The sequence below is a fragment of the Apis florea genome, unplaced genomic scaffold, assembly GCF_048593485.1.
Source record: "Apis florea isolate Af1SG1 unplaced genomic scaffold, ASM4859348v1 contig_2293_pilon, whole genome shotgun sequence".
Lineage (NCBI taxonomy): Eukaryota > Metazoa > Arthropoda > Insecta > Hymenoptera > Apidae > Apis > Apis florea.
Genome location: NW_028256554.1, coordinates 1,534,344 through 1,553,807, shown reverse-complemented (window position 1 = coordinate 1,553,807; position 19,464 = coordinate 1,534,344). Strand labels below are relative to the sequence as shown.

General features: G+C 51.5%; 1 protein-coding gene across 11 annotated transcripts in view; it reads right to left on the bottom strand.

Annotated features, from left to right (window-relative positions):
* Window positions 1-19,464, bottom strand: part of Dscam1 (Down syndrome cell adhesion molecule 1) — a 58,427-nt gene that overhangs the window by 18,118 nt on the left and 20,845 nt on the right. For 3 of the 11 annotated variants that reach the window (XM_086903866.1, XM_086903874.1, XM_086903875.1), the window contains 5 exons: window positions 14,044-14,167; window positions 8,245-8,681; window positions 7,914-8,170; window positions 7,519-7,831; window positions 3,949-4,257 (listed from right to left, as the gene is read on the bottom strand). In XM_086903866.1, coding sequence (XP_086759992.1) covers window positions 3,949-4,257; window positions 7,519-7,831; window positions 7,914-8,170; window positions 8,245-8,681; window positions 14,044-14,167 — 1,440 coding nt within the window. Of the gene's footprint in view, window positions 1-157; window positions 452-2,263; window positions 2,552-2,759; window positions 3,051-3,948; window positions 4,258-5,434; window positions 5,732-7,518; window positions 7,832-7,913; window positions 8,171-8,244; window positions 8,682-11,577; window positions 11,705-12,022; window positions 12,147-14,043; window positions 14,168-19,464 lie in introns of all 11 variants that reach the window. The other 8 variants (XM_086903869.1, XM_086903873.1, XM_086903872.1 and 5 more) reach the window with 6 other exon arrangements.

The following is a 19,464-nucleotide window of genomic DNA, read 5'->3' as shown; positions in this document are numbered from 1 at the left end:
AAACAACATCCGAAAAGCTATTTCAATCTATCGTTTCTCCGCGGTCTCGGTCCGTTACGTCGAATCCTTGTGCGTCGAGCAAACAGGACGAGGAGGAGGAGGAGGAGGAGAGAATGCAAACGGATGTATCGCAAGGCCGAGGGTACGTTTTCTGTACCGTTGACGGCCAAGGTGGCCGAATAGCTGGTCGCCCCTGCCGCGTTCGAGGCGGTACACGTGTATTCCCCGGCGTGGGCGCCGTTCACAGCCTCGATGGTCATCAGACTGACACGTTTCCCGGTGCTCGATATCGTGATATCGGGGCGATCGTTGGCGGTGATCGGCTCGCCGTTCAGGGCCCAGGCCAGCTCGATGGGCAGGTCCCCCTTCACGATGGTGCACACAGCCGAGACCGCTTCTCCCCAATTCGCGGGTTCGTCACCGATCGAGAACGGCGCGATCTGAGGCGCCACTGGAAAAAACTCTCGTTCGTTCGTTCGAGCGGATACGTGTCCCTCGTGTGTGGTACCCCGCGCGAGGACAGGATGATCGCGAAATGAACGAGAGAAGAGAGAGGGGGGGGGGGCGGGTCTGAGAGAAGAGACGTGCTGCATGTACACGCGCGCATTTACCGTTCACGGCCAAGACGGCCGTGTGGCTCGAGGCTCCGGCCTTGTTCGACGCGGTGCAAGTGTATTCGCCCGCGTGCCTTGCCGCCACGGCATCGATCGCCAACACGCTCAGCCGCTTGCTCTTCGTGATCGTGTACTGATCGCTTCTCTCGGAATCGATCGGCGTACCGTCCAACGCCCAGGATATGTCCATCGGGAAGTCTCCCTTCAGGATCGAGCAGGTGGCCGAGATCGCTTCGCCCGAGTTCACCGGCTCGTCGCCGAACGTGAACGGAAAGATCTGCGGTGCAACTTTGATGGAAAATAGTCGCGATAAAAAATATCCAAGATATAACCGATATACATATATTATATATATATTCGTCCGTGTACGCGAAGGAGTCTTCCTCGAGTTGGAAGGAAAGGAGAAAGAAGGGAGAGAGAAGGGATGAAAAAGGGATAATCTTTCTTTTCTCTGTTTTTTTTCTTTGAATCAGGCGATCATTACTTGTGTGCAAAACTCGTTTGACGTGCAAGCGTGCTCGCGTTCCTTTCTTTTTTTTTTTTTTTTTTTCGGATGGTTCATAGATACCGTTCACAGCCAACGTGGTCGAGTGGGTGACGTTTCCAGCTCTGTTCGTCGCTACGCACGTATACTCGCCCGCGTGTCTCGCTGCCACTGACTCGATGCTCAATGCGCTCATATGTTTATTGATCCTCGTGATAGTTACGTCCGGATCGTTGAAACCTATCGCCCTACCGTCAAACTTCCACACGATCTCTACCGGAAAGTCGCCTTTCATTATCGAACAGGTGGCCGAGACCATGTCGCCCGAGTTCGCCGGTCCGTCACTGATCGAGAACGGCCCTATATGCGGCGCAACTACACACACACACATATGGAAACTTGCTTTAGCACCAACGATCGATCGATTTTCTCCGTCGATTTTCGTTTCGACGCGTTCTCGAGAATTTCTTCGAGAGAGGATTGGAAGGGAGAGGAGGGAAGGCATTGCGCGCATGCGAAGAGAGAGAAGAGCGAGATCGGGAAGAAAATACGGGATCTGGTTGTTGTTGTTGTTGTTGTACCGTTCACGGCGAGAGTTGCGGAATAACTGGTTCCACCGGCTGCGTTGCTGACAGAGCACGTGTATTCCCCCGCGTGTCTCGCTGTCACGCCGTCGATCGTCAACAGACTGACGCGCTTGCTGGTATTCACTATCGATATGTCGTAATGATTACGCGAGATCGGCTCGCCGTTCAAGGCCCACTCTATCTGGATCGGGTGATCCCCTTTCAGCACCGTGCACGTTGCGGTCACGGTGTCCCCCCAATTCGCTGGCCCCTCTCCGATATCGAATGGCACGATTTCCGGTGCAACTGTGGTCAGCATGATATATATACGTGTTTAAAAAAAAGAATCGTGACGAGCTTTCGCGACTCGAATAATCGACGTCCACCTTCCTGACAAAATAAAAAGAACGAAGGAAGGAAGAGGGAATGAATCGAATGGAACTCGATGATCTGACCTGGAGAGAAAGAGAGAGAGAGAGAGAGAGTATCGCGCATGCAGATGTCGCGGGAGAGAGAGAGAGAGAAGAAGCAAAACTTGGATGGATGAAACAAGAGAAGAGAGCACGCGTATCGTGTATATACATATATATATATTGTACCGTTGACGGCCAAAGTCGCGGTAAAACTCGTCCCACCGGCGGCGTTGCTCGCCGTACAGGTGTATTCCCCGGCGTGACTGGCCGTCACAGCGTCTATAGTGAGCAGACTGACACGCCTGCTGGTCGCGATCGATATATCGGAATAATCGTGGGAGATCGGCTCGCCGTTCAGGGCCCACTCGATTTGAATCGGAGAATCGCCCTTCAGCATGGTGCAGGTTGCGGTGACCGTGTCTCCCCAGTTAGCCGGTTTCTCGCTGATCACGAACGGGGCTATCTCGGGCGCAACTAGGACGGAACAATCGATCGATCGCTCGTTAAAAAAAACTCGATTCGCTTCAACCGATTCCGAAAGGAGGAGAAATTCTCGACGACCACCGCCGACACCTGGCTGCCAAGGAGGGAAGGCAAAGAAGAAGGGGAGGGAGAGAGCAAAGAAAGGGGAAGGAGTGGGAGGAGTTGGGGAGGAGGGGGAGGGGAGAGGAAATAAATGTACCGTTTACGGCGAGGGTGGCCGAATGACTGGTGGCTCCAGCCTTGTTGGACGCCGAACACGTGTACTCCCCCGCGTGTCTCGCGGCGACCGACTCGATGCTGAGGATGCTATTCTTTTTCGTGGTCGCCAGAACGTTAATATCGGGACGATCGCGGCCGATCGGCTCCCCGTTCAACGCCCATGCGATCTCGATCGGTAAATCGCCTTTGAGGATGGCGCACACCACGGAAATCGAGTCGCCCCAATTGGCCGGCTCCTCGGTGATTACGAACGGAGCTATCTGCGGTGCGACTGTAACCCAACAACTTTTTCCCGAGTTTCTGTTTCCTCTCTCTCTCTCTCTCTCTCTCTCTCTCTCTGTTTTCACGCGCGAACGAGAGAGCGAGATAGATGAGAAGAAGGGAAAGAAGCGGTGAGAAGGAAGGAAGAAGGACGAGAGATCGTTTTTCAAAGGTTTTTCTACCATATATACGTTTATATACGTATATATATATATTGCACACGAGTCCGTCCGTTTCGAGTGCGTCCGTCGATCGTGTGAGTTAGTTGCACGTGCGTGAGTTAAGTGTACCGTTCACCGTCAATTCCGCCGAATAGCTGGTGGCGCCTGCCTCGTTCGAAGCTACGCAAGTGTACGTTCCCGCGTGACTCGGGCTGGCCGAATCGATGGACAGCAGGCTGTTCCTTTTCTTAGTGATCACGGATATCCGGTGGCTCTCGTCGATGGGCATGGAATCGAGAGCCCAGCTGATCTCGAGCGGGGAATCTCCGTTGACCACGGTGCAGACAGCCGATACGGAATCGCCCCAATTCACGGCCTTGTCGGCCATTTCGAACGGGGCGATGCGCGGCGCCACTGTCGACGTGACAACAACTGGCTAGATAGATAGCGTGCAACGCGTCGATACACGCGAGTGTCGTTAAAACGGAAATAAAACGGTACTACTACTACTACTACTATTACTACAACGCTGTATATATACATATACACATACATATATATATATATCTCGGATGAAAGAACGAAAGAAGAAATGATCGTAATATATGTACGCGTGTATACATATATACACACACACTTTCGACGGTTTCACCACGACGACGCATGTACGCGTTGTATGCACGGCCGACCAACCACCCGATCGGTTCGTTCACCACCGAATCGCCCCCTGATTTGGGGTGCGCGTACCGTTCACCGAGAGGATCGAGACGTGAGTGGCGGATCCGGCCTCGTTGGTCGCGGTGCACGAGTACTCGCCCGCGTGTCTCGCGGCCACCGAGTCTATGGTGAGCGTGCTGATCCGTTTGCTGCTCCTCGTCACCACGATGTCGGGAATGTCGCGGTGGCCCTCGCGTCCAATGTCGATACGCCGCCCGTTCAACGACCACGCGATCCTCACCGGCAGATCGCCCTTGATCACGGCGCACTGAACGGTGGCCATCTCGCCCGCGTTCGCCGCCTCGTCACCGAACGTGAACGGGGCCAATTGGGGCCCGACTGCAAGTTCGAGAAACGGCCAAACAGGCCTTTGAATCGTCGCGTACGGAGCTTCCCGCGGAGATCGTCCCGCAAGTTCGTTCGATTCGAGGAGAAATCGAAGGACGGATCGATGAAGGAAATGAGAGACGATGAGAGTAGAGTTGCGAGTGAAGGAAAGAAAAGGAAAAATAAAAAGAGAAAAGAAGCGGTATACGAAAGTAAAGAGACACGGAGGAGATCTCCCTGCTGCATCTCCGTGTGTCCTCCTTCGTTACCTCCGCCGTCGCCTCTGACGATGATCTTTAGATGGCGTTCTCGATCGTCGACACGACGACGGCAGTGACGCGTCTCTCTTCTTAACAAACTATCATCGTTAACGCACTACGAAGATTACTCTGCGGAAATACAACAAGTTACCAGAGAGAGAGAGAGAGAGAGAGAGAGAGAGAGAGAGAGAGAGAGAGAGAGAGAGAGAGAGAGAGAGAGAGAGAGAAAATACAACGAGAGAGCGGATACAAAAGCGATTGAAAAACGCGCCGACCGATTTACCGATGTTTTCACAAAAATATTTTACGGAATTGAAAGAGGAGGAGGAGGAGGAGGAGGAGGAGGAAGAAGACGAAGATATTCCCTGGAACGGGTCGGCGCGCTCTTTAACAGCCACAGGTTCGGTTCGGTTATACAAAAGTTTGGCAAAAATTCAATAATAATTGGTGGAGAGAGAGAGAGAGAGGGGGGGATAGGATGAGACGGTACCGTTGACCGAGAGCACGGCCGTGTGACTGTCCGTTCCGGCGGCATTAGACGCGATGCACTTGTATCTTCCAGCATGCCTGGCAGCGACGCTGTCGATGCTCAAGAAGCTGACCCTCTTATTAGTCAAGATATTAACGTCCTGCCTGCCCGTGTCTATCGGGTTGTCGTCGAACGTCCACGTCAAATTGACCGGGAAGTCGCCTTTCACGATCGTGCAAGAAACCGACAGCATCTCCCCCGAGTTGAGCGGATCGTCGCCGAAAGAGAACTGGAGGATCTGTGGCGCGACTGCGCGACCGACCAAAAGCGAAAAAAACTGTCACAACTCGAAGAAAGGGTTCTCCGCTCGCAGCCTCCACTTTCCACTCCGCGGGATCCGATCGCGAGGAGGAGGAGGAGAAGGAGAAGGAAAGGGTCTACACGATGGAGTCACGTGTACCGTTTACGGTTAGCCGGGAGGAATGCGTGGTGGCGCCGGCGCGATTCGACGCGGAACACGTATATTCCCCCGCGTGCCTCGCCGCGACCGACTCGATGGTGAGCACGCTGTTTTTCTTGTTGGTGCTCCCTATGACGACGTCGGATCCGTGGTGGTGGCTGTCGATCGGAGCCCCGTTAAACGCCCAAGATATCTCGAGCGGCTGATCGCCCTTGGCCACGGAACAAGTGACGGAGACCAGCTCGCCCCAGCTCGCGGCCTCGTCCCCGAAACCGAACGGCAGTATTTGCGGGGCAACTGGAAAATGAGAAGGAGAGGGGAGGGTCGAAGGAGCGAACGAGGAGCGTAGCTACTCCTTCTCATCGACAACGATCACGACGACGTTGCCACGACGTTGGTATGGCGGTGAGAAGATGGCGACTCGAGAGAGAAGAGGTGTGGTCGGATTTTTCGAAAGGGGGAGAGGAGAAGAGGAAAATGGGAAATATCCGTACCGTTGACCGTTAACGTTGCCGATCGACTGACGGAACCGGCGAGATTCGACGCGGAGCAGGCGTACTCCCCGGCGTGTCTCGCTGATACGCCATCGATGCTCAGCGTGCTCAGGTGTTTGGTGATCCTCGTCACGGTGATACTCGGGTCTTTCGACGTGTCGATCGCCACGCCGTTGAACGCCCACGATATATCCATGGGCATGTCGCCCTTCAAGATCGAGCAAGGCACGGACACGGAGTCTCCCGAGTTGGCGACCTCGGCATTGAAAGCGATCGGTAGAAGCTGCGGTCCAACTGGAGTAATCATCCGTTGCACGATTAGACGAGAGAGAGAGAGAGAGAGAGAGATCTCTCGAGAAAGAAGAAGCGAGGATATGGGGAAGGAGAAAGGGTTTTTCTCTTCTCTACGGTGCTGTTTTTTTTTTTTTTTTTTTTTACGGAGACAGAAACAATTGTGCAAAGAACGAACGAACGGAAACGAAAGATAAACGCGTATACGTATGTATATATACATATATATATATATAAATAAAAGAAACGAAGAAAATATTTTTATTAGGAGGAGGAAAGAATAGTCCCGAACCATTGACGGTGAGCGTGGTGGAGTGGGACGCGGTTCCAGCCGCGTTTTCAGCGGTGCAAACGTACTCCCCCGCGTGTCTCGCGGTGATGACCGAGATCATGAGCATGCTAACGCGATCCGCGACCTTCTTGGCAAGCACGCCCGAGGAACCGCCCATCTCCTCTCCGGGATAGCTCCAACGTACGTTCAAAGGCAGGTCACCGGTAGGCACGATACACTGCAGGTTTGCGAACTCCCCGGCGTTCATGGGTAGCTTGGTGAACGAGAACTGCTGTATCGTGGGCGGCACTGAGGGTGGAGGATCGATGTATGGACGTGTGATGACAGGTATGTCGCGAGCGTATATATACGTACGTCACGATGGATCGGCTGCGTTTCGTTCTCCTTTTTTTTTTTTTTTCTTTGGTGAAACGAAAAGAAAACGAGAGACGCCGATCCATCGTCGTGTTCAGGGACACGGTACTTGGTGAAGCGCGAAGACGATTTTTCTTACGATATATATATGTAGCCACCGCCATACCAACATTCTTTTCGAGACGATCCGTGTTTGTTGTAACGCGCGATTATAATAAAGCGTTCCATTGACGGGGTCCGTGTCCGTGTCCATGTTTTTCTTTACGCGACTTTTGGGATGAAAAAGATATCGATCTCGCGTATGTAATTGATATTTCGGCCGATTGGATACTCGATTGGATTGATTCGATCTTATCGTCCGTCGGGAGCTGAAAGAGTGGTCGTTATTAGAGCTGCAAGATAAGAAACGTTATCGCGTTTGTCCAACCACCTGGATACCTGAAAACAACGCGTTTTTAACGCGAGATACGATTCGTCGCGCGAATCAACAACAATTATCTTTAAAAAAAAGAAAAATATTGAAAATATTAAGATAAAGTTACTCTTTAATAAAATCGCGATCGAGCGTTACGATTCGAATTCGATCGAAAAACTGGAAACTCCTATACAAGTAGACGGGGCCGAATGGGCGAAGAAAGAATGGCCGAACTTACCCATTACTTGAACTTCCAACGTGCCTCTTGCGCTGTAACCTTGAGCGTTCCTCGCGACGCACGTGTAGGTAGCCTGGTCGCTCATCCTCTCCACGTTCTCGATGATCAGGGTCCCGTTGGGGAATACCTTTTGCTTCCTGTTGATCGGCAACACCCTAGTGTCGCGCTCCCACACGATGCTCTCGATCGGATATCCGGCAACCGGGCAAGTCACGCGAAGAGTTTCACCCGCGACTATCGCCTTCTTGTCCATGTGGCGGATGAAGGGGAGACCGTAGACGTTGAGACGCGCCGAATGTTCCGCGGATCCGACCTGTTCGACCGACATGTACCACCTTCGTTATTATTATCATACCATCTTGTCCATCTGGGAGAAAGGGGGAAGGGTTCCTTGCCTTCGAGGCTGCGATACACTTGTACAATCCACCGTCGTTCGTGTGAGTGCTGGAGATGTTCAAATTGGAGACCACGTCGCCGTTCACCGTAACGTATTGGCCGACTTGAAGCCTCTCGGTGTTTGACAGACGTTTGCCATCGAGCTCCCACGTGATCTCGGGGGTCGGGTTCCCGCTCGCGATACACTTCAGATACATGCTGGGCCCCGGTTGAAGCGTCTCCTCGGCGAAGGCCTGGCGAATCTGCGGGGGTTCGACTGTGGAACAGAGGGAATAAATAAATAATTAAAACTTTTTCTCCCCTGACTTTTCGAAAAAAAGGAAAACTCACATCGTCCACCGAGTTTGAGCTCGGCCGTCGCCTGCGCGCTCTCCTGGTCGTTTCTCACGAAGCACTGGTACATCCCCTTGTCCTCCTTCTTCACGCTCTCGATCCTGAGCACTGCCTCCTCCAACCCGAGCGGTTTCCCGTCCTTGAGCCAGGAGATGGTCTTGATGGGATTCCCTCGCACGTTGCACGTGAAGATGGCCGACCTGCCGAAGTCGATGGTCTGGGTGCTCGGGTCGATCTCCGCCCCCAACGGTGCCGTGACCGTCAGCACCGTCTCCACGCTCTCCCCGCCCACCGAGTTGTTCACGATGCACAGATACTTGCCCGAATCCTCGACGCGCGCCTCACGGATGATCAGCGTCCCGCTCACCTGGCGGACTCGCTCGTTCAATTGGACCGGCTGACGGCGGGACGAGCCCTCGATGAACTTGTACCATCTGAAACGAGACGCGTTGTCTTTGCGACTCGAACCGATTCCATCTCTCCTTCGTCTCGGGGATGGGACAGAGACGGGGGAGCGAATAGAAGATGCGCCTCGTAGAGAAGCAAACGAACCAACAAGTGGAGATCGCCACGCCATTTTCTATTCGCTTCTCGCTGCTTTCCCATCCTCCGTATGTGTGTGTGTGTGTGTGTGTATATATGTATATATATATATATATATATTGTAGATATATATAGGCAGGGCTTCGGGCGTCTCTGGGCGCGGGCTTTCGCCTCTACTGCCGGCTCATTAGCGCGTGTCTCGCTACGACACGAGTAACAGCAAACTTAATGAAAAAGAGAGCTCGAGACAACAGCTGGAACGTAAATAGCGGTCGTGAAGCAGAGCAGGTCGGAGGGGATACGGATTTACGAAGGCTGGCGAACAACAACTCGGTTAACTCGGGGAGAGGGCTGAAAAAAATAAAAAAGAAAAGTGCGCCAAGAGAAGAAGCGTGGGTTGGTTTTTTTCTTTTTTTTTTTTTTTTTTTTTCTTTTTTCGAGACGGAGATCGAAAATGGCTGAGGGGGATTAAAGAAGGTCAACTCTCGATCCTCGCCACGCGGTGAGCGAATGCGTACCAACGAACAATTTGGGATTTGGAGGGAAGGCTTGGATCGGAAATTAAGAAGAAGAAGAAGAATCTCGATCGTGTTAAAAAATCGAGATCAACACTTTCACGCTTCTCCTCGCGCGATATTTCGAAAAAAAAAAAAGAAAAGAAAAGAAAATATGCGGTACACATACATAGGTGGATAAGATGGGGAAGGCGGTGGCGATCGAGCGACACGACGTGTTAAAAATTGTGCAAAATGGAGGAGGCGCGACAATATTGCAATGACAAGGGGAACAAGATCACGACGAAATTAATCTTGTGAGGCAAAGTGAGAGAAAGAGAGGGTGGTGGTGAAAAAACACGAACGGATGAACGGAGGCACGAAGGTGGCGAGGACTTACCAGCCAGATATCGTGGGACTTATTGGATGTGTGCAGGTGCAGGGCAACATTGTCGGCCCCATTGATCGGGTGACACCCTCTCAGCACCGAGGTTACCGAAGGAGAAGAGGGCCCGCATCCTTTTCGCGGCTAGTGTGTCCGTGTCACCTATTCTCGTGGGGGGTTGGGCGCGCCACGTGGGGGGGGAGCGTTCCAAGTTGGCGCTGAAAACCGACATTTGTCCGACAATCCCACATATCATCGTTTCGTTTCACCAATCTTTCCTTTCTCTCTTCCTTCCCTCGCGACACGTCCCTCCGCCGCAGCTTGAATAATCGCGGAGAAGAAAAGAAAGAAAGAGAACGAGCGAAGAACGAGCACGAGCTATTTTGCGGCGCGAAATCATCGGATAAAGGGATCGAAATTCAAATCATTTCCCGCGGCGAGAACATTTCCTCTGATATATCTCTCTTTTTCTCGCTCATCCGTCGTTTCTTTCTCGTTTCAATCGTCCGCGTCGACATGATCTCGCACATGCTTTCCTTTCTTCCTCCCCTTCCTCTTTTCTTTTTCTCTCTCTTTTCTCTTTTTTCTTCCACTCGAGGCTACCCTTCTTCTCGTTTCGCCCTTATCTTCTTTTCTCTCGCGGCAATTTCCACTGAGTTTGCCTTCTCCTCCCTTCTTCTTCTTCTTCTTCTTCTTCTTCTTCTCTTCTGTTCGTCTCACTCTCTCTCTCTCTCTCTCTCTCTCTCTCTCTCGTTCCGCCTCTTCGTCGAGCTCGTTCCTCCTCGTCGACTCGTCGGATTTTTTGCGGTACCGCCACCCGACACCCGGGGTAGAGGGTAAGGATGGAACGCTTCGAAAATAGGATCCGTGCTCTGCGGAGCAAGACCGAACCGACAACAAAAGAAAAAAAAGAGAAGCTATACGGAATAATTGTGTGTACCTAGAGATCGGGGCAGGAAAGCCTTGTGCCGCACACGCCAGCGCCAGAGACTCGCCCTCTACCCCGCGGTACTTATTAAGGCCGTCTCCAGTCCCTTTTGGGCCGGTACGACCGGACGGTTCTGGAAATCGATATCGTTCGTTGCCCATCAATGGAATGGAACAACAACTAGCCCCCCCAAGTTCGTTGTTTCGTTCTTTTTTCGATTAGACCCGTTAATCCCTTATGATCGTTAATCGGTTATTAATTATTAATTGAAAGGAGAGAGAGAAAAAAAAAAAAAAAGAATAAGTGGCGAGGAAGAGGCTCTTACGCGATCACGCGAAAAAGTCTAGTTTCGATTTCATCCACGCCGCGATTCGATCGGTGAGACCCTCTTCTTCTTCTCGCCAGAGACACGCTACGTACCTCCTCCTCCTCCTCCTCCTCCATGGTGAAGAGTATGCCATACGTCTCATGTAATACGTTGCATGCGTACTTACCCGATCCTCAAACCTGCCCCTCCCGAAACGAGCGACGATGATAACGATATAACAATTCAGGCGGCGACACCGATCGGGGAAGCTACGAACCAAGGATGGACGACGCTACCTCGTGAGGGGGACGGGGAATCCCTGAAGCGAGTGGCTCAACGCGATATCCCGACCTCTAGCGGCCGAGACCACTTCCCTCTCGAATCTCTTGCCCGACGCGCGCGGACCTGTCTCGCCCGTGCCCTCTGAAACCCGTTCGTTCGCGAATGGAGGAGAGAGAGAGGGGGGGGAGGGATACCTTGCCACTGGGACGGGGGATCGTGCAGTCCAGGGCCACCATCAACGTTACCGGAACGTCGCGATCAGGTTGCCGCCCTCGTAACCGGCTATACGCGGCGCGACGTTGCCCGTCGGTTGTCTGCAACAACCGCCGCGATCCGCTCGAAATAATCGAATCGAAAGAACGCCCGCCCTCGATTTTCGAATACCGCGTACCTGAACGTGGGGGCTGGATAGCCTTGAACGGGACACGACAGACCCACCGTGAGATCGACCAGGATGTCTCTCTTCAATCCACTCATGTCCTTGTCCCGTACGTTCGGGCGCACGCTACCTCGTGGCTCTGCAATAATCGGGGATAGATCGGGGAGGGGGGGGGGGGGGAGATTGGACGAGCGCGAAGACGAAGACCGAATCGTCGAAGAACGAATCGTCTCACCTGTACAAAGGCGGAGGACCGGCCTGAGCCTCGCACAGTAACGTCAAACCTTGGCCCCGTACTTTTGCCAATCCGTCGAATTTCGATCTAGGCGGCAATCGAGGAGGACTACTTCCGACCGGTTCTAAAAAAAAAAAAAAAAAAAAAAAAAAGAAGAAACCGATCGATCGATCTTCGTCATCGCGTGTCTTCATCGCGTCTCGTCGAGTCGAAATCTCGTACCTGAAGATCGGCAAGGGGTGCGCCTGCGCCTGACACAAGGTCGCCACGGAGTCGCCCGCGGGCAAAGCGAGGACCGTTATTTTGGCCGTGGGTGGTACTTTGGGGGCAGCGCCGCTCACCGGCTCTGGACACGAGTCGAACATTGATCGAATTCGGGAATTCTCGAAGGTGGGACGTTTACCTAAAAGCTGGAAGAGGGTGGCCCTGCGCCGGGCAAAGCATGGTTACCGGGCTAGCCGCGTTGCTGGCGAGAACGTCGTACTTGGCGGTGGACGCGACTCTCGGCTTGGCACCGTTCACAGGCTCTGCGGCGAACGAAACGTGGGAATCGCCAGGTTCACTGACCTAAACGTGGGAGCAGGGAACGCCTGGGCGTCGCACAACAAACTGACCTCGGCGCCGTTCGCCACCTCGAACGCGTCCGACTTGGCAGACTTTGGAAACTTGGGCGACACTCGACCCGCCGGCTCTCACGTTCCAAAGAAAAAAAAACGCAAAGGTAAACGCTTTCACCCCTTCCCTCCCCCTTTCTACGTGCCACCGCCGCGTGAACAGAGAAGAAGGGAAAGAGAGAGAATTACCTGTGAGTCGGGGGTGGCGATGCCTGAGCGGCGCAGGTGATCGCGACCGAGGATCTCGCGGCTCTCACGTAGGTGACGCTTTTCGCGTCGCTCTGAAAGGCGGGCGCCTTCGATCCCACGGGCTCTGGATCGCAACGAGGGAATGAGAAGGGGGCAAGTTTACCTGAACGAGGGAACTGGGAACCCTTGGGCGGGGCAAAGCAACGTCGACGATCCCCCGGAGGCCCGAACGAACGAGTGCACGCGGTCGTCGCTCGAGAATTTCGGCCCCTTCGCTCCCATCGGGTCTGCGGCAACAATCCACTCTCGTTTGCGGGAACGAACGATACGAATACCTGAACGTTGGCACCGGGTGACCCTGCGCTTGGCATTGCATCGCGAATCCCGACGCCGCTTTGGTCCTCTGCCATCGTTTCGCGTCACCGGCCACGGACGGAGCCTTGCTTTGCACCGGTTCTTCCGGCAAACGAAACGCATCAAACGTGTCAAACGGTCGAAAGGAGAGGAAGACAGGATCGCTCCGTTTCCCTTTACCTGAACGTTGGCACAGGGTAAGCCTGCCCTTGGCAGAGGATCACGATGTCGGCGCTGGTGCGCCTCTCCATCAGGCTTCCCTTCTCGCCGAGAATCGACGGCGCTTTGCTACCCACCGGTTCTGGTTCACCGCGAGAAGAAAAGGATGAGGCAGGTTTACCTAGAGTTGGGCACAGGATAACCTTGGGCGGGGCACGTCAACACCACGCTGGATCGCGTGCCGGTCTCTTTCCAACCCCGTTTCATCTCTCCCGTCAACGCAGGGGCTTTGCTGCCGATCGGCTCTGACCGCGAAAATACGAAGAAGATACGTGGCGCGGCCGAGGTCGAAGGAAAGGAGATTTTTTTTTTTTTTTTTTTTACCTAAAACTGGGCACGGGATAACCCTGAGCCGGGCAGAAGAGAACGACGGTCGACTCGCAGGCTTTCTCCTTCCAGCCACCCTTCAAGTCGCCCGTCAACGCTGGCGCTTTGCTCCCGACCGGTTCTATTCCGGAAACGTTTTTAAAATACTTTCTTTCTTTTCGTTCTAGAAAAAAGTTGTTGGACGAATCGTTTTTACCTAAACGTGGGCACGGGATGACCCTGAGCCGGGCACGAGAGAACGGCGCTTGACCTTGCCCTCTTCCTCAGCCAACCACCCCTCAACTCGCTCGTGAACGCAGGGGCCTTGGTCCCGATCGGTTCTATACCAATAATCGTGTATACACATGCGGTGAACAAACAACGATTGTGGCGATTAATAATGTTAGTCGTAACAAGATAATAACTTCGGATCGAACGAGGTGATTTTTTTAGTCACAGTTTCGGTGCGATTAGATTAGGAAGAGAGCGGTGTAGAGTGAATTATCCCTCCTTCTTTCCTCTTTTAAAGTAAAGACGAAAATTCGAATAAGAATTTGTTACCTAAATGAGGGCACGGGATAGCCCTGCGCTGGACAGAATATCACGACACTGGACTCGGCCTGGATTCGCAACATTATTCCTCTAACGATCCCCATCAACGCAGGCGCTTTGCTCCCGACTGGCTCTAATCGGATACACAAAACAAGGAAGCTGTCAGCGTGATGCTACGCCCGCGTTTAACATACCTACGTGATTGGCCTGGAATCCCCCCCCCTCCCCCTCCGTTCAACAAGAGCGTAACCCGGATCTTTCTTTTTTTTTTTTTTTTTCTTTTACCTATACGAAGGGACGGGATATGCTTGAGCCGGGCACGGCAGCACGGCGCTGGATCCAGCCCCCTTTTCCAGCCAGACGCCCTTCACGTCCCCGCCGGTGAACGCCGGTGCCTTGCTGCCCACCGGTTCTGACAACGCGACGAACCAACAGCCACAATTAATCGTTCCGCTTTGCACGACGAAAGGGAAAGGGAAGTGGCCGATATCGCGAACGAGGCCAAGGGGACGTAACCTCTGCTCTATTCTAAGGGCGCTTGATGATTAAGCACGGATTAAAAAAAAGGATGTTACCTAAACGACGGCACGGGGTAGCCTTGCGCGGGGCAGAAGAGGACGGAGTGGGTGTCTCCCTTCGCCTCCATCCACACCCCCTTCAAGGTGCCGGTGAACGCCGGCGCTTTGCTCGAGACCGGCTCTAACGAGACGCGTGGTTCAACGTTAAACCTACCACGGCGCGGTCAAATGATCGTTTTTGAAATTTCGTTTACAATTTCTTGTTACTGTATCACTTATTTTCTATAACGTATTAGATACAACGGAAATTTTTCAATGTTCCGTATTGTTTACTTTACGAATCCAATTAGCCGTTTTCTATATTCAGTTACAAATGTTCTTTTGCAACGCTCATTTGACCGCTCGGAATACACGAAATGTCGGTAGGTTAAAATCGGCCGGTTTTCCGTGTTTATATACCTATACGTTGGAACGGGGAACCCCTGAGCGGGACAGAAGAGGACAACGTGGCTGCCTCCCTCCGTTTCCATCCATCCGCCCTTCAACGTGCCGGTGAACGCCGGTGCTTTGCTGCCCACCGGCTCTGACCGATATCGTGCACACAAGGGATCCATGCTTAGGATAATTTGTTATTCGTTTTTTCTTTTTTTTTTCGCGTATACCTATGCGAGGGAACGGGGAACCCCTGAGCGGGACAGAAGAGCGTGAGATGTTGGCCGACGACGCGCTCGTACCAGGTAAGCTTCGTGTCGCTCGAGAACTTTGGCTTCCTCGAGGCGACCGGCTCTATTAAGAGAGAAGAATGCCGTGCTTCCTCTGACGATTGATCTTCTCTTGCTCGAGGTATGTCTGTCTGTGCGAGGGAACCCCTGAACGGGAACAGATCTTGGGCGGATAACACGCTCGTATCGGCGTATAAGCTTCGTGTCACTCTTCTTCGAGGCGATTATCGAGATGGAAGGTCATGCTTCGACTAATTAATTCTTTTTTTTTATACCTATGCGAGGGAACGGGGAATCCCTGAGCGGGACAGAAGAGCGTGAGATGCTGGCCGACGACGCGATCGTACCAAGACTTCTTCGCGTCGCTCGAGAACTTTGGCTTCCTCGAGGCGACCGGCTCTGCGTCAAAGAGCAACCGGCTGAACACTGACCTTCGCCTATTTCACCCTTTCGTTAACCACGGCCGATGTTTTTACGTCCCCCGTTTCAGCAAAAATAACCGATTTTGAGAATCAGGTTATTTTTCAAACAACGTTTCAATTATTTCTATTCATTCAATCGTACCATTATTTGATCCCAAAGTGTTTAATCAAAAGCTCGAGTTGCAGCTCGAGAACATTTTCGTAGCGAAAGGGTGAAAGGGACTTGGTTTATGGAATCATCGTCCCGTCACAACAACAATGGAAAGCGATTTCAAACACTTTTGCGGACCGGAAGAATTTGACCTGGACGGTACCTGGTCACGGGAACAGGATGGCCCTGGGCGTTGCACGGCATGCCCACGTTCGCGCCCCCTCTACGAACGAGGAGGAACGAGTTAACGTCCCCCGGGAAAGCCGGCGCTTTGATCCCCATCGGCTCTGGGCAAAGGAAACAAGTCAACAACCAGGGGGTGATGACGTTACAATTTTCCAGCCCTCGGTTCCCCTTTTCTCAGAGGGAGGGGGAGAAGGGAGAGAAAGGAGTCGCCCACTTTCTTCGTACCTATACGCGGGAGTAGGATGTCCCTGGGCATTGCAGGGGAGGCTAACGTCCGTGCTCGCTCGTCGCACCAACAGAGAAAGTTTTTGATCCCCGGCAAAGGCTGGCGCCTTGCTTCCAACAGGTTCTAAACAACACGATTATTCTATTTTCGAAGAGAAATCGATACGCAACACGACGATTTTTCACCTAGTGGTGGGCACAGGGCTTCCCTGCGCGGCGCAAAAAATGGAGATGGGTTGGCCCTCGAATCGCCCGATCGTGCGGCTCAGATCGTCGGACGTGAATCGGGGTGACCTCGCTGCGACCGGCTCTGAAATCGATCGATCGTGTTCGTTCTCTGCGCCCGATTACCTGCTCGTTGGCACGGGGAATCCCTGCGCGTTGCACGCGAGCACCACGCCCGTGCCCCTCCGCCTCGCGTATTTGCTCAGGCTGTCGTCGCTGGAGAAGATCGGCGACTTGAACCCGACCGGCTCTGCGAAACACACAACCGCCGCGCTCCGGTCATTCGTCACGAGCCCTTTGAGCGACAATTCGAGATGATTCGAAAGTGGCTTATTCACGGATCGATACGATTGGCCTCTTATTGTTCGAAGATTTTAAGGGAGATCGGTCATCGAGTGGTTCGAACGATACGTACGAAAGTGGGCGAAATTCCGCTAATTCCTCTTTTCAAACGTTTGCATTGATTAAACGAAATTAAACAGGCGGAGAATTGATGAGAGACTGATCGGTCACGTTTCATTTCAAGTTGGGAAATATTCTGTAAATTTATTAAGAATCGTTGTTTCGTTGTATGAATCGTATTTGATCGACATTAATTTTGTTTGCCACCGTTCAGTCGAACGCTGGTTACTTGACTGATTTTTTTGACACCGATATTATTATTATGGATTCTAATTAATTCTAATCCATCTTACATTATGCATCTCTATGATTATTTACTTATTATATTTTACAGAAATAAGCAACAATAATAATATTAGCCGTCAGTATGTCGCTTCTTACAAATGTTTTTTCTAATTTTCAGTTGGTATCTACATCCCGTAGCAAATAGACATACTTTAGAATGTTCTATTTCCAATTCTCAAACTCCAGTTTATCGTATGTTTGTCAAGTTCGAAACGCTTCCTTGCCTGTTTCTTAATCACAAATATCCTTATACTTGCGATTTTATGTTAATTTTTTTTTAATATACATTTTTAACGAAATAATGACAAATTATCGTACATTCAAATTCTAAACGCTTCCTTGCCTGTTTCTTAATCACAAATATCCTTATCCTTGCGATTTTATGTTAATTTTTTTTATATACATTTTTAACGAAATAACGACAAATCGTGATAAATGGCAATATCTAAATTCTAAATGCTTCCTTGCCTGTCTCTCAAAGATTCGAATTCACAAATATCCTTATCCTTGCGATTTTAATATACATTTTTAACGAAATAATGACAAATTATCGTACATTCAAATTCTAAACGCTTCCTTGCCTGTTTCTTAATCATAAATATCCTTATCCTTGCGATTTTATGTTAATTTTTTTTATATACATTTTTAACGAAATAACGACAAATCGTGATAAATGGCAATATCGTTTCCAATTTATCGTACATTCAAATTCTAAACGCTTCCTTGCCTGTCTCTCAAAGATTCGAATTCACAAATATCCTTATCCTTGCGATTTTATGTTAATTTTTTTTTAATATACATTTTTAACGAAATAATGACAAATTATCGTACATTCAAATTCTAAACGCTTCCTTGCCTGTTTCTTAATCACAAATATCCTTGCGATTTTATGTTAATTTTTTTTTAATATACATTTTTAACGAAATAACACCAAATCGTGATAAATATATCGCGATAACGAAAATTTCCCGAAAATTAAATTCTCCGAAAATTAAATTCGGGCAAAAAATAATTTCGTCCAATTGCGCCCCTTTCGTTCGAACCACCGAGCGCGAAGGGCTTGGAATCGGGATGGATTTACCTGGTGGTCGGCACGGGGAATCCCTGCGCGTTGCACGCGAGCACCACGCTCGCGCCCCGCCGCCTCGCGTACGCGCTAAGCGTGAGATCGTTGGAGAAGATGGGCGACTTGAACCCGACCGGTTCTAAAAAAGAAAAGAATGCGGCCGGGGAAAGGAAACGTTTCCACGCGGGATTTACCTGGTGGTCGGCACGGGGAATCCCTGCGCGTTGCACGCGAGCACCACGCTCGCGCCCCTCCGCCTCGCGTACGCGGTCGAGCTGAGATCGTTGGAGAAGATCGGCGACTTGGACCCGATCGGTTCTAACAATCGGCACAAGGAAAACGTGGGAAGCGAAAGTTTAACCACCCTTGAATCGAATCGATCGAGTTGAGATCACGCGAGGTTTACCTGCTCGTTGGCACGGGGAATCCCTGAGCGTTGCACGCGAGCACCACGCTCGTGCCCTTTCGCCTCGCGTATTTACTAAGGCTATTGTCCGTGGAGAAAATGGGCGACTTGAATCCAACAGGTTCTGGGGAAGATATATATATATATATATATACACGTATGTGCATCGATGGCAATTACATTTCCGATATTTGTATATATATATATACATATATGTATATACATGGAGCGTGGATATCGAACGACAGAGAGAAATTAGAATTAATCTAGGCAATCGCGCGAGCGTTATTCGAAACCGGAGGGAAATCGTATCGACCGCGTCGAATATCGTCTCACCTCGAAAGTGGAACAGGGTAACCTTGCACCGGGCACATCAAACACGCCGCATCGCCGTTCCTCCCTTCCATAAACTCGACCTTACGAACGTAGGGCAGTTTTGGCTTTTGGCTAGAGGTGGGCTCTGAGAATTGAATGGAAACTGCTTTTCTCCCCCTTTCTTTTTTTCTTTTTTTTTCGTTTTCTTACTTTACCGTGTCACGGGGACAGGGAACCCCTGGGCCGGACAGGTCATCGACACCGAGGCGGAGCTAGCCGTTGGTCTCACCACCTTTATGTCCGCGTTCGTGAACTTTGGCTTCGCGCTGGACACGGGTTCTGACCAAAAAAGTTACGTTCGAGCGACGATACGACGACATCGCCCCTTCCTCATTCGAGCAGAACTGTTTTTCTCGTACCTGAAGGCTGGGACGGGGAACGCCTGGGCTGGGCAGGGTAAAGTCAAAGGTCGATCGCGTGACACCGTGTAAGTGGTGAGGGTGCGCG